The sequence below is a fragment of the Dipodomys spectabilis genome, unplaced genomic scaffold (assembly GCF_019054845.1).
Source record: "Dipodomys spectabilis isolate Male_0828 unplaced genomic scaffold, ASM1905484v1 ptg000175l, whole genome shotgun sequence".
Taxonomy (NCBI): domain Eukaryota; kingdom Metazoa; phylum Chordata; class Mammalia; order Rodentia; family Heteromyidae; genus Dipodomys; species Dipodomys spectabilis.
The window spans coordinates 20,113,006-20,126,865 of record NW_024870852.1 but is presented as its reverse complement, the minus strand read 5'-3'; the positions used below and the strand labels follow the sequence as shown (position 1 = coordinate 20,126,865).

General features: G+C 49.5%; 1 protein-coding gene across 2 annotated transcripts; it reads right to left on the bottom strand.

Annotated features, from left to right (window-relative positions):
- Positions 1 to 2,786: 2,786 nt before the first annotated feature.
- Wfdc2 (WAP four-disulfide core domain 2) lies at positions 2,787 to 9,591 on the bottom strand. Of its 2 annotated transcripts, none has more exons than XM_042694825.1 (4): positions 9,459 to 9,591; positions 8,879 to 9,016; positions 5,521 to 5,667; positions 2,787 to 2,944 (listed from the first exon to the last, which is right to left on the bottom strand). In XM_042694825.1, exons 1-3 carry the CDS (start codon positions 9,541 to 9,543, stop codon positions 5,522 to 5,524), a joined length of 369 nt encoding a protein of 122 aa, XP_042550759.1. In that variant the 5' UTR covers positions 9,544 to 9,591; the 3' UTR covers positions 2,787 to 2,944; position 5,521. The 2 variants fall into 2 exon arrangements, with proteins under 2 accessions (XP_042550759.1, XP_042550758.1); XM_042694824.1 differs by having other exon boundaries at positions 2,787 to 2,938.
- Positions 9,592 to 13,860: the final 4,269 nt, after the last annotated feature.

Below are 13,860 nucleotides of genomic sequence, written 5' to 3'. Positions count from 1 at the left end.
AGGTAACCCGGGGCTGGTCACTGCTGCCGACTCCATGCAATTCCAGGCTACTTTCTCATTTCTCCTGACCCTTACCTCCAGCTCAAGCCTTCACTTTCAAGAAGGAGGGTGGTATGGAATGGGAGGTCGTAACGCTTAACCTGGGAATACAGCAAAGGAGGAGGCTACAATGCTTGATAAGAAATGTACTCATTATCTTGCCCAGGTCATTGTAACCCCTCTGTACAGTATTTTCACAATAAAAAAAGTCTTAAGAAAAAAAGAAAGAAAGGCTTGGAGATATATACACTTGGAGAAGTTTATAATGTAATGTAAGTAGAAGAGTTGAGATTTGAATCTACCCAGTTGGTAGATGGGATTTTCACGACACTGGGCTGCTTTTAGAAGTGAAAACTCCTGCTTCTGTGGAGATAGGTAGGGTGGTGGCTGGTTGTGGAGAGGGCAGTTGCTGTGGACAGTCTTGGCATTGTGTCCCAGGGCCAGAGGGACGATAGGGCTGCTGAGGGTATGGGTTTGGTGCTCTCCCACCACTTTCTCGTTTCTTCTTTCTTTTTTTCTTTCTTTTTTTTGGTTGTGGGACTTGAACTCTGGGCCTGGGCACTGTCCCTCAGCTTTTCAGCTCAAGGCTAGCACTCCGGTTTTTTCTGCTTATGTGGTGCTGAGGAATCCAACCCAGGGCCTCAGGCATGCAAGGCAAGCGCTCTACCACTGAGCCACCTTCCCAGCCCACTTTCTCTTTTCTTTATCAACACAGCCACCCAGAATCCATGCAGCCTTTCTAAGGCCATAGGCCCTTGTTGGGCCTCCTTCCCATGATGGCATTACAATGTCAACACTGGTGAATGTGCGTTGTTTGGCTATGGAGGCTGCAGAGGAAATAAAAACAACGTAACAATACAAGAATGTAAGAGAGGGGCTGGGAAGGTGGCTCAGTGGTAGAGCGCTTGCATTGCATGCCTGAGGCCTGGGTTCAATTCCTCAGCACCACATAAGCAAAAAGAAAAAAGCCGGAAGTGGCGCTGTGGCTCAAGTGGTAGAGCACTAGCCTTGAGCTGAAGAGCTGAGGGACAGTGCCCATGTCCAGAGTTCAGGCCCCACGACCGGACCCAAAAAAAAAAAAAAAGAATGTAAGAGAACCTACAGAGTTACCTAATTTTGGATCCAGAACACAGTTCCCCAATGGAGTCAAGATTGCTAAAGATCTTGAATGTATTTCTTTTGGGCAAATAAAAAAAAGATGCATCCCTCCCAATGATATTATTTCTGGTGAGTTCAGAACATCCTTCATCTGTGTGTCTGAAATACTATTCATGTTAGTCTCCTGTTTTTACTATCCAGATCATCTGTGTAAAACACACAGAAGTACATGGGAACATTCAGAAGAACCGTTCACTCCATAGTATGAATTACTGACCACAGGAAGATCAAGGTTTATAAACAAGGTAAACTAGAAACCTGTGGCATGATAGTAGGAAGTCCTCCATTGGACGAGGAAAGGATTTCTGGGATATCATGACAGTGAGAGCTGAGGGAACAACAGAAACTGGGAAAGAAGAGGAGGAATGGAAAGGGGACCTAAGGGTTTTAAGGCAACCTTAAATAAAAATGAGTGTTTACGAAAGCCTGTGTCTACTAAGGCTGCATCACATATCTCTGACACATGGGAGGAACTGAGGAAACTCGGACCTAGAGTCCCCTAGTTTGCCTCAAGCAATACCCATTACTACAACATGGGGGGAGAGGAGGAAAACATGGGGACTGCTGGTTCTTTGACTCGAAGAACTATAACAGAGGAACAAAGATGAGCACGAACTTGTCTAAAATCACAAGGTAGAAAGAACACAGGAGCATCTTTGCACTCCCCAAATGCCCTTTCAAAGGCCTCCCAGGCTCCCTCTGTCTCTTCACTCTGATACAGGGTACACAGTGAAATACAGCTTGAGTGTGAGGGACACTCACCCTTGAGTTCTCTTCCAGCCCAAACCAGCAGCCTCTGTTGTCCAAGGAAGAGAGCATCGTCCGTTCTGCCAAAGCACTGCACTAAGATATTTATCCACACTCACCACCAACCTCAGTGGCTTTGAAAACTACTCAGAGGAGGGGTACAAACTGCAGCAACCCCACAGCCCTGAGAACTTGGGAATGGATACAATAGTTCATGCCGCTGCCATGGGAGAGCCTAGTGTAAGAATGAAGTCTAAGAAGTTAAGAAGGATAGGTAGATTCTGCGCAGCCTTACATAATTTACCCCTTGGAGTCCCAGACTATAACTTGGGACTGTTAGGGACTATTTGCAGGGAATCTTCCAGCACTGTGTCTATCACATAGTACATGCTTGCTGCCATTATGAGAATATCCCCGTGCGCCTGAGTGATCTGAGGCATTCGTCACCTCTCTGAGCCTGACCAACGTCACAGGACAAACTTCACCAGGAAAGTGCTAGCACACAGGGTGTAAGTCTTGAATGACTGCTCACTCTTCCAAAGGTCAATAATTCACTTCTGGGGGGCTGGTAATGTGGCCTAGTGGTAGAGTGCTTGCCTGACATGCATGAAGCCCTGGGTTCAATTCTGCAGTACCACATAAACAGAAAAAGTTGGAAGTGGCACTATGACTCTCAAGTGGTAGAGTTCTGGCCTTGAGCAAAAGAAGATCAGGGACAGTGTCCAGGCCCTGAGTTCAATCCCCAGCACTGGCAAAAAAAAAAAAAAAATTCATCTCTGGATGACTTGCCCCCTCACCACCTCAACCAATGTCAGCGGAAACAAAAAAGACAGACAGAGTGATAAGAACCGATGCTGAAAGTGGTCATTTTATTGGATGGAAAAGGGAGGAAGAAATCAGGAGAGAGGCCAGAGTGTGGGGAAGACAGCGGAGATGAGGCTGGATGCATGGCCAGGCAGAAGCATCACCTCCCAACTCCTTGTGCTGGTGGTGGCTGAAGTTGGAGGAAGAAGATCATGATAATAGCATTAGCAATATATCTGTCATAGGGAACAACAGCAGGCAGCTGGAATCATGCCCAAACTCTACCCTACCCCACACTCACACATAGCACCGCTTCACCTTCTTAGGGTTCTGTTTGAAATTTCTCTTTAGCTTCCAGATTCATCTTGTCTGCTTCAGATCATTCCTGGGACACCTCTAGGAATATGCCTTGGTCCTACCTGACCTCTACGGTCTCCTGGATGGGCTATATGGACTGGCACATGCCTATCTCCCCAGTAATCTCCCTCCCCCACCCCTACCCCTTTATACCTTCATTTCTTAAATGAAGCCGAGATCAGCCGACCAGGTAGATAACCTGTCTGGATTCTACAAAATGCTTATAACACAGGAAGGTGAAAAGGCCAGTAAATTGTCAGAGCTGAAATTTGCGCAGTCTTCCTGTCAGCAAAAGTCACCATGCAGGGCTGGGAAGGTGGCTCAGCGGTACAGTGCTTGCCTCGCATGCATGAGGCCCTGGGTTCAATTCCTCAGCACCACATAAACAGAAAAAGCCAGAAATGGCGCTGTGATGCAAGTGGTAGAGTGCTAGCCTTGAGCTGAGGAGCTCAGGGACAGCACCCAGGCCTAGAGTTCAAGTCCCATAACAAAAAAAATAAAAGTCACCATGGAGTTAAGAGGCGGTGGGCATCCTGGGAGAGCTCTGGGTCTTAGGAAAGTCATCATTCCCTCTTTGCCACCAAAGGGCACACTTTGAAATAGCGAGCCTGGGAGCGTGGGCATGTCCTCCCTCACAGGCTTTGGTTTTCTCAGCGGTGCACTGTGGGTTCCTTGGTTGAGCTGACGTTCAATGTGGGACAGGACAATCATGATTGCAACCAAAGGGCCCTTCCACGTCCTTGCTCATTTTACTCCCTTAGCCTGAAACAGCCTCTCCGCCACACCTCACCATCCTACCAACTTCCACTCATCTTTTTATATATATCTTTAAATTGTCTTGAAGTAGTTGTGTACAAAGGGGTTTCGTTGAACATGTCAATTTATGAGCACACTGTATCTTGTTCACTGTCACCATTTCCACACAGACACACCCCAATTTTTATGCTGGCTCTGGGTCACCCCTCTGGGAAGGCTTCTTGGACCCAAACCATTCTATATGCTGCCAAACCCTGCCTGGGTGATGGTTCCTCTGTTTCCCACAGCACCAGGCACTGCCCACAGGCCAAGGGAGTGTCACCCACCTTTTACCCACTGAACTACAAGCTCTGGGAAGGGGTGATGGTCACTTTTCGGTCACAGCCCCAGTATTGACTCACTCTATGGACCAACCAAGCAGTTACTTTATGATGTAATATTGTTTTATTTTTAATGTTAGACAAGGGAGAGGGAGATTTCATCATCTTTTATATTTTCTTCGCACCCAGAGCCACTAGAAGACCTGAAGTTATCCCTAGGCTTAACCTACTCCCAACACAAATTTACCTGATTTCTACCACATTTGTCCTTTAAAGGTAAACAGTTCAGCGAAAGATCAGCTCTTCTGCCTGTCATGAGAAGAGCTTCCTATCTTCTCACCAGGCCTTTCAACCACTGCTTCTTTTCCTTCCACTACTCCTCTCTCCTACAACACAGTGACTCCCCTGCAGCTCCTGGTTTACTATAATCCCAGATAACAAACCAAGAAGCCATCTCTTCACCAGCAAGCATCGCCCCACCCGCCTTCCCCAGAGATCACAGCCATCCACCTCGCTGCTCACCTTCCCATCACAGGAGCCCTGCCTCGGCCCTGCATCTCTACAGTCTGGCTTTTGAAAATGTCACCCAGGCCGTGTTCTACCCTACGACAGCAACACCTCTGGGTCTAAGCCGTGGCCCGTACACCCCAAATGAGCTTTGCAGGCCCTTCTCATCTCGTTCCCTCTCTTCTTATCACTCTTCCCTGCTCACTTGGCTCCAGCCATCTGGCTCTTCTGGAAGTGCCAAGGGATGTCCAGCCTTTCATTGCTGCTGTTGACTCTGTCTCCAGGGCTCTCCTTGACATGCCCTTGGCTCCTTTCCTCATTTCCCACCTTCTTGGCGAGGCCTCTACCCACTGTCCCACGTGAAAACTGGAAGAGCACCCCTTTTTCCTCTTCCCTCAGGTACTTGTTACCTCCTCTCTATGTTCTTGCTCTTGTGGCATCGATGTCCCACACAATCTGCTTGCATATTTATTTTGCTCACCACCCATTAGATGTGATACCCCACCAGAGAAACGTTTTTGTCTGATCTGTCCGTTCATAGAGCATCCCCAGCATCCAGACTGGTCCATGATACTAACAGATGCTTGGGAAATATTTGTCAAGATAATGAAAATAAAGAAACAGATATAAAAGCACCCATAAAGTGTCCAAGGTGGGGCTAGGATATAGCTCAGTGGTAAAGTGCTTGCCTACTAAGTGCAACATCCTGGGTTCGATTCCCAGTGCCAAAAAAAGAAAAGACAAAAAAAGCACAACATTTTTCCTTTTCAACCTAGTGCAGATACTATTGCCCCTTGGCATAAGAGCACCCTTCTCCGAGCCCCCCACCTACCTCAGAAGTTGGGTGTGACACAGGACACTTTTCCACAGCCATTGCGGCAGCATTTCATCCTGCCAGGACACTGACTGTCCACCTGGCACTGGTCCTGGCAGATCCCAAGCTGGGGTAACTCCACACTCGGGCAGGTACCTATCTTTTCTAGGTATAACAAGGAGTAAAGGGAGATAGGTTAAAGGGGAACAGGGACTTAGTGAGTTAGCATGACCCTCACTTCCCCTTTGCTGGCTCACCACCAACAGAGCTGTCTGTCTCATTTTATCTTGGGGGTCTGAGCTACTCTCAGGGTCTTAGGGAGGGCTGCCTCTAAGTCCTTCCTCCTGCTGCTCTCAGATGACTTTGGGACCTCAGTCTGAGCCCCAGCTTTGCCATTTTCTGTTGTTTTGTTTTTGGCCGGTCGTGGGGCTTAGGCACTGTTCCTCAGCTCTTCAGCTTAAGGCTAGTGCTCTACCATTTGAACCACACCACCACTTCTGGTTTTTGGAGGTAAGAGTTTCATAGTCTTTCCTGCCTGGGCTGGCTTTGAACCATGATCTTCAGATCTCAGCCTTCTGAGTAGCTAGGATTACAGGCGTGAACCTCTGGTGCCTGGCTTAGTTCTGCCATTTTCTGACCTTGAGGTTTAGAGCCTGAAACCTCCCAGAGTCCCAGAGTCTTTTAGATGTGACATGGAACCAGTGTCATCTGACACTGGAAAGCAATGGAAGCAGACATGTATTATTCTCCCCTCAAAGATCCAAGTACTTAGCATTTTTTTTGTTTATAATTGATAATTGTAAATGTGAACATATGCCTAGTTCCTGCTATGGCCAGACATTATTCTAAGCATTTGTCATACATTTGTTCACCTGAAAAGTGAACATTAACCTGAAAAGAAGAAGAGAAGGTCCATTAACACTTACTCATGGTTCAGAGAAGGAAACAGAGGTACTGAGAAGTCAAACACTTTGTCTAAGGCCATGCAGGATAAAGGTAAAAAATAAATAAAATAAATAAAAATAAAAGGTAAAATCTGAACTGCAGGAAATCTGGCTCTAGAGCCTGTACACAGGCTCCATGCACCATGCTGCTTCAGAAACTGTGAAGGGCAGTGCCGTGGGAGGGGATACAGACTCAGACTTTTCCCCTTCATTCACTCCTGGAGACTCATTCCAAGTTACAATCACTCAGCACCATGGCAATCCATACAGTCTTATTATCCATGCACAGATGAAAGCATACTTTCTAACACACACACACACACACACAAACAAAACTATGCTTTCTGAAGAGAGGGATATAAGGCCCATATGTGTGTGTAGATATATTATATATGTACATAAATATATATAGTATATATGTGTGTGTGTGTACAACAGATACCAAGAACTGGATGAGTTACTATAGAGGAACATGAGTGGCTGACAGAGACCTAGCTTTCTAAGATGAAGAAATCCCATCCCTGGAAAGGAGCAGGAGCTCCTGACCTGAGTGACCCTTGGGCAAAAGGGAGAAAACAAGGAATCATCCACTAACAAAGCAAGCCACCAGGTACAGCGTCCACTCAGTCATGAGATACTTCCCATGTACCATTGCATTAGCTTTCATGTTAGTCTCAGTCTGAGATGATCATTCCTATTTTCTTTTTAAGACAAGAAAACAGACTCAGAGAGATAAAGCAACCAGTTCAGGATCAGGCACCAAGGAACTTCCAGAGCCGGATTCACAGAGGGGTGGGCTCTCTCTCTGGTTCAGGAGGTCTGCTGGCCTGTTCTCTTCCTGCCTGATTCTGCCATCTGAGACAAGGAAACAGGATCTTCATCCATCTGACAGAACTGACTCCCTTTGTCCTTCTGGTTTCCTGTCTGGCAATCTGCTTTAGCTTTCTCTCCCCAGCTCCACCTCTCCAGATCCTCTACTTCCCACTTCCCAGCCTCTGTGGGCATCTCTAGGAAAAAATAAAGAGGAAAAATCATTGAGGATCTAATTACAGTACCTCTGTGTTTCATATACACCCCCACCACCACACACACACACCATATCCCTGTCTCCTCTCATCCTCTGTTTTGTTAGTCCAATGAGCTCCCTCCCCATAGCTTAGCACACTCCTTCCCCTTCCCATGGCTTAGCATGCTCCCTTCCTAGGCAACACTAGGCCCATTTAGTAAAGGCAGTAAATAATCAGCCTCCAACCCCCCTTTGCCTTGAGATGGCCCTCCTCTGGGACAGCAAGATCCCCTTAGAGCAACCTTCAGGTCTGGGCAGCTGCAGCCCCTTATCTACTAACGTGGCCAGCAGCCATAAATCCTAGGCTACCATGATGAAGCCCCTGGCCCTCATGTCCACACCAGGATCTCCACCTCCTAAACCTCAGAGGTTATAAAAGGTCACTGGATACAATAGCTGGCACTTCTCTCTCATGAGAGGGGTCTTGCTGGTCCCTTTACTGGCAATAAACCTTTTCTTTCTTCTTTATACCTGGATGTCTGCGTGGTTGTCTGGCAAAATCTAATTTACTCTTAGCAGTGTTCCTCTCTGGAAAAGAGAAACTTAGATTCTATGCTAAGCGCCATTACCCTGATCAGAGTCCTCAGCCGGGGGAAAAGACAAGACTTCCAGCAGGTGTGACATCAGAGCCTCCAGCGCTCTCTGTCTGTGTCTCTGTCTCTCTCTCTGTCTCTGTCTCTCTCTCTCTGTTTGCCTGTTTGCCTGCCTGCCTGTCTGTCTCTGTGTCTGTCTGTCTGTGTCTGTCTGTCTTTCTCTCTGTCTCTGTCTCTCTCTCTCTCCCCCTCCCTCTCCTCCATCTCTCTCTGCCATGGCTGTAGAGAGAAGGAAAGAGGGCAGGTGCCCAGGAGTGGTCCTGACTTCCCACAAGTGGAACCTCCCTCCAGTGCCAGCCACAGGATGGCGGTGTGGCTTGGCCACGCCTCCCTTGCACACGCACACAGGTGCTCTTCCTGGCTCTGAAAGCTCCTGGGAGGGAGGCTTCTGAGGTCTTGGCAGGCAGGGCGCTCCCAGGGGTGGCAGGAGAGGCAGATTCCTAGAGGCCTGCGCCCCTCCTACCTGGGCCCCAGCTGGGGCCTGGGCCTGGGGTTCCCCGCAGGAGGCCGCACCCGGATCCCCAGGCTGCCCGGAACCAGGGCCCACGGTGCAAGTCCGGAAACGGTCTTACACCACAGCCCGAGGCCAGCCAGGGGTGGGCAGGGGTGGGCGGGGGTGGGCGGGGGTGGGGGCCCTGGCCCTGGCCGCGCCTCCGTGACGCCTTTGCCCCCCTCCCCGGGGGGTGGGATGGCTAGGCGGATCTAGTTTCGCTGCCCTCGGCCTTTCCGGGCCCCTCCGGGTCCCCTTCCTCCCGGAGCCGGGCGCGGGTTACCATTGGGCACGGAGCAGAGGGTGCCGCAGCCGGCCGGGCAGCACTTGCGGTTGTCGGCGCAGTCTCGGTCTTCCTGGCACTCCCGGGTGCAGTTCAGGTCGGCCTGCAGCTCGGGGCACACGCCCGATTTCCCCCCTTCTGTGCGGGGGGAGAGGGGCGCGGGGGGGGGGGGCTGTCAGTGGGGCAGGGCTGAGCCCCGGTCCCGGAGGATGCGCACCTGGGGTGCCCAGGCCACTCGCTGGGCCTAGGCCCCCCAGGCCCCCGGGGGCGCATCTCCTGGCCAGGGAACGCGGGGGGGCCCCCCCGGGCAGCGTGGGTTCGCGCGCTGTCCCGGGCTCTGCACTGATCCCTTTGCTGGCACCGTGCCGGCCGCACTTCGGGCCCCCGCCCCCCCCCATCTGCAGGGGTCCCCCCACCTCCAGGGCCTTCGTCCCCCCACACCCTCAGCTCCAAGGATAACCAGCTGTAAGTCTGCCCTCCCCCCAGGGGACCCCGATTTTTAACTTTCACGGCCCAGTCTCCAGAGAGGCTACGCCCCGGCCCGGCTGCGCCCGACTCGGCCTCTCCCCGCCCCGCTCACCTGTGGCTGGGGGGAGGCCCAGCAGCAGCGCCCCAAGGAGGAGGGCAGAGGCCAGCGGGCAGAGGGGACACACGGGGACCGGCATGGTGTGCGCCGGGCGGGCGGGGTGCAGGTCTGAGCCGTAGCCCCAGTGGGGGGATTTAACCAGGTGCGGGTGGGGGTGGGGGGCGTGGAGGCGGGGCGGGGCCCGAGCAGGGGCGCAGGGGGAGGAGGTGGAGAGCCCAGCGGGAAACACGGGCGCGCTGCCACCTCACAGCATTTCACAATCCCCAGGGATCAGGTGTCACTCTTGGCCCCGGTGGGAACCAGGAACCGAAGCAGCCAGCAGCCTGGGCGCAGCCCAGCCCGCGCGGCCGGGACCCTGGCCCACCCCTCCCTCCCTCCGTCCCTCCTGGGGCCTCTGAGTTCGGGGGTGGGGGTGGGGGTGGGGGGCTCAGGTGTCCAGAGCCCACGACTCTCCCTGGAACACCTGGGGGTCCGGGGTTCAGACGGAAAGGACAAGCCCAATAGGGCTGCCAGGAGAGCCCGGAGATCAAATGGCTGGACTTGGGGGGTCAGTGGGATGCTGGGGGGGTGGGTGGGAGGAGGCTGCTGAGGTGGCGCAGTCTGGAGGAGAGGCGAGGGACATTGCAGCTGTTATTAATAAACGGACCCATTGACAAGGACCAGGCAGCCCATGGGGCCTCCTGTGAACAGCTGCCAGTTATCCTAGGTGCCACAGCTGTCAGGGCCGACTGGGTGCCAGGGGCTGTCTCCTGGCCTCTGGCCGATCCCTAGTGATCATCTGCTGTATAGAACAAGCAACATGGACGTTGAGAGGTTGGGACCACACACACATGCATGCACGCGCGAAGACAAACAGTTGGGGTTTTGAACCTCACATCTCTTGGTCCAGGCTGTTTTCATTACACCATAAGTATTTGCTTGGTGCCTCTGTATGTGTGTGTGTGCTTGTGTGTGTGTGTGTGTGTGTGTGCCCGCGCTTATAGTGGGTCTTGAACTCAGGGCCTGGGCACTGTCCCTTACTTTTTTTGTTTAAAGCTGGCTCTCTACCTCTTGAGTCACAGCTCCGTGTCTGACTTTTAAGAGTCTCATAGACTCACTCCACTCTGCTGTGGCTACCTTTGAACGCAGATCCTCAGATCTCAGCCTTCAGAATATATAGGATTAAAGGTGTGAACCACTGGACTGAACTTAAGAGAAGACACTTGATATAGAGAAAGTCATCAAAAGGAACCGATTTGCTCTGGTTTTGGGATAACAGATCCTATGTTTGACTCTCACCTCTACCACTTCCCTGCTGAGAGACAGAATGAATTACTTTCCTCCTCTGTATGCCATTTTGTCTGTGTGAGAATGATGATTATATAAAACAGCAAAGAGACTATAAGTGTACAGTGCCTGTCTTGGATGCATTCAATGTGGGCAGGACTACACTGATTAATACAGGTACCCCAGCCGTAGCACATAATAACTAATACATAAATGGCTATGAATGTCCAAGCAATGCCTCATACTATACCTATCTTAAGAAGATGTATAAGTCTAGTCATCCTTCTATTTCTATCGATCTCATATTCTTGGGCTCAGCCAATCTTTCCTGGTATCTGTAGTAAGTCTGTATAGATTTTAGTTTCTTGTTATTGTTCCTTAAACAATGTATTCAATTGTTTACATAGATTTTGCAGTGTAGTACTAGGCATTACAAGTAATCCATAGACAATTTAAAGTGCACAGGAATAGTCACCGTTAACATGTAAACGCCACTCCATTTATATAAGGAACTTGGACTTGGGTGGATTTGGGTCCACAGAGGTCCTGGAGCCAATCTCTTGCAGATACTGGAGGACAATTGTATGCACAAGCTGTAGAATCAATGCCCACACATTTATCAAGGGAGTTAGACAAGAAATGTCTCCAATCATTCTTCAGGCTCTTGGGTGACTTGAGGTTCTGCAGGCCTCAGGAAGTAGGTGTGGCTTGAGGCTACAGGGGTCTGGGGCTGTGAAAACCTGGATGGCAGTTGAGTGGAGGTTGGTAAGGTGGGAGCATCTAGAGGCTGGAGAAGAGTCTGCAAATATCTCCCATGCTTCCCATCCCAGGCCTAGCCTGCAGACTGGAGACATGCGGTTGTTGGGAGGGACCAAGGCTATTTACTCTGAGCTCGGAGAAAGTCAACAGTAATGAAGACAGGAGCCAGGTAGGGACACAGCCCAAGTCAGACTCTGGAAACCCAGGGCATACAGGGGCCACTGGTGAGCGACTGGCTTTAGCCTGTAGACCAGGTCACAACTGGACATTCAGCCCTGGTGCTGTTACCCAGAGCTTTCTTCCAGATTTATCCAGCTATCTCTGGTCAGTCTTACCCCTCCCAACCCTTCCCGGGCTCCCCTGCTGATTGGCTCTCTCTTCCTGGAATGTGGATTATTCTGAGCTCAGGGAGGAGGGGCAGGATGGGGTGGTGTAGAAGGATGGAGGAAACATTTCATAGGTCAGTGACATCAACGTTCTGTTTTGTGGTGCCAAGCTCTGGGCATAAGTAGGAGGAGGAGAGGCTTTAGAACCAAATGCTTCAGTGCACAAGCCAGAAGTCAGTCACTTTCTGGCTCTAACCTAGGGTAGGACTTCTTATTTAGGACCTCATCTACATCTTCCTCCACAAAACGAGCACCCCTATAACATCCTGGGGGATTCTATTCCAAGATTAAAGGGAAGAGCATGTGCCAGAGGTTGAAAATCCAGCATGCATTTTTAGCTCACACAGTATATTTTTAAATTGTAAAGTATTTGCCAAGATTTAAAAGCAGAGAGAACGTCATATAAGAAATTTTTAGCTTCTCTTGCAAAATCGGACGAGGACAGTCCTGAAATCATCAGCTAGAGCCCAGGGTCTCAGAATGGAGTATGCACCAGAATTACTTGGAGGGCTTATTAAACATTGGCTGTGGGGTTGCTCATCCTTTGAGTTTTGATTTACTAGGTCTAAGGTCAGACCTGAGAATCATCTCTAGCAGGATTCTAGGTGATGCTGATACTGTGGTCTGGAGATCAAAGTTTGACCTAGAGCTAAGTAGATAATCTGTCATGTATGTATGTATGTATGTATGTATGTATGTATGTATGTATGTATGTTTTGTGCTGGTGCACTACCACTTGGGCCACACCGCCACTTCCGGCTTTTTTGCTGGTTAAGTGGAAATAAGAGTCTCTGATTTGTCTACCTGGGCTGGCTTCAAATCAGGATCCTCAAGTTTCCCTCTCCTGAGTAGGATCACAGACATAAGTCACCAATGCCTGGGTACTATCTTTTTATGGGGGAAATATTTGTTCGTTTCCCACAATCCCTACCATTTCTTATTGTCCCACATGCCCACCCCCAAAGACTTCCACTCTAGCAACTCACCTGTCCATTTCTTTTGGAGGGCATTGCAGTTTGTGACTTGTGGAATGGGTATATAGGATGTATTCAGTGAAAAGTAGCTTGACTTTATTGACCAACTTTATAGATTAGGTCATATGACTTATAGATGGGGTCATTTTACAGATGAAGAAACAGGCTTAGCTAGGCAAAGAAATGCAGCCAATAAGCCAGAAGGAAAACACTAATATTAAAGTGTTTGCTCATGAGATCTGTTATTTCAGTATCTTTCTCTTTGTCACACACACATCTGAGGCAAAAATAGATGACACATCTAAAAAATTGGACATGACAGGTTATATGAGTGTGAACTACTGTTTATCAAGGAAGAAGGGAAAGGAAAGAAGGAAGGAAAGGTTTATAATGGAAGGCGATGTTAGTCATCTGTAGACATGCTCTCTATGAAGTGACTGTAAACCAGATAATGGTGAAGATCTGAAAATTCCCCAGGGTATGTGGGTATGACTTTAGCTATCTAGCTATTGGAGCTGCATCTGCTTGAACTTTTTTTCATTTTATGGCATTCTCTCTGAGTATATTGGCTATTTTGTTTGGCTTTCCAACCATCTGTTTATCCTTTTTCTGATATAGCACCCACTTTTTCTTTTTTTTTTTAGGACTGAGACTCCAACTCAAACTTGGTACCTAACGCTTTCACTCATTGGCTAGCACTCTACCAACTAAGCCACGCCTCTAACCCCTGATAAAGCATTCTGATTTGGGTTTGAGGGAATGGCTCCTCCTACACCAGGATGAGTCGGGTGGAAGGATTACAAAGTATCTGACCAATTAGAAGCTGACCCTGGGTTTTTAAGCCTGAATAGTTAAAGGGAGAATGGACCCACTACATTCCCCACCCCCTATGAGACCATTTCCATATATTTCTTTGTCAACCATTCCAAACTCAGAACCTGCAAGAGTAAAGGGACTTTCTAGAGGATGGAGGAGTCTGAGGAATGGCAATCCAGGACACCCAGAGTCAGA

Coding starts and splice junctions, on each gene's coding strand:
- Wfdc2 (XM_042694825.1), bottom strand. CDS start 9,543: ATGCCGGTCCCCGTGTGTCCCCTCTGCCCGCTGGCCTCTGCCCTCCTC. Junction 9,017..9,458: donor GGGCCTCCCCCCAGCCACAG/GTGAGCGGGGCG, acceptor CCCCCCGCACAG/AAGGGGGGAAATCGGGCGTG. Junction 5,668..8,878: donor CCTCTGCTCCGTGCCCAATG/GTAACCCGCGCC, acceptor TGTTATACCTAG/AAAAGATAGGTACCTGCCCG.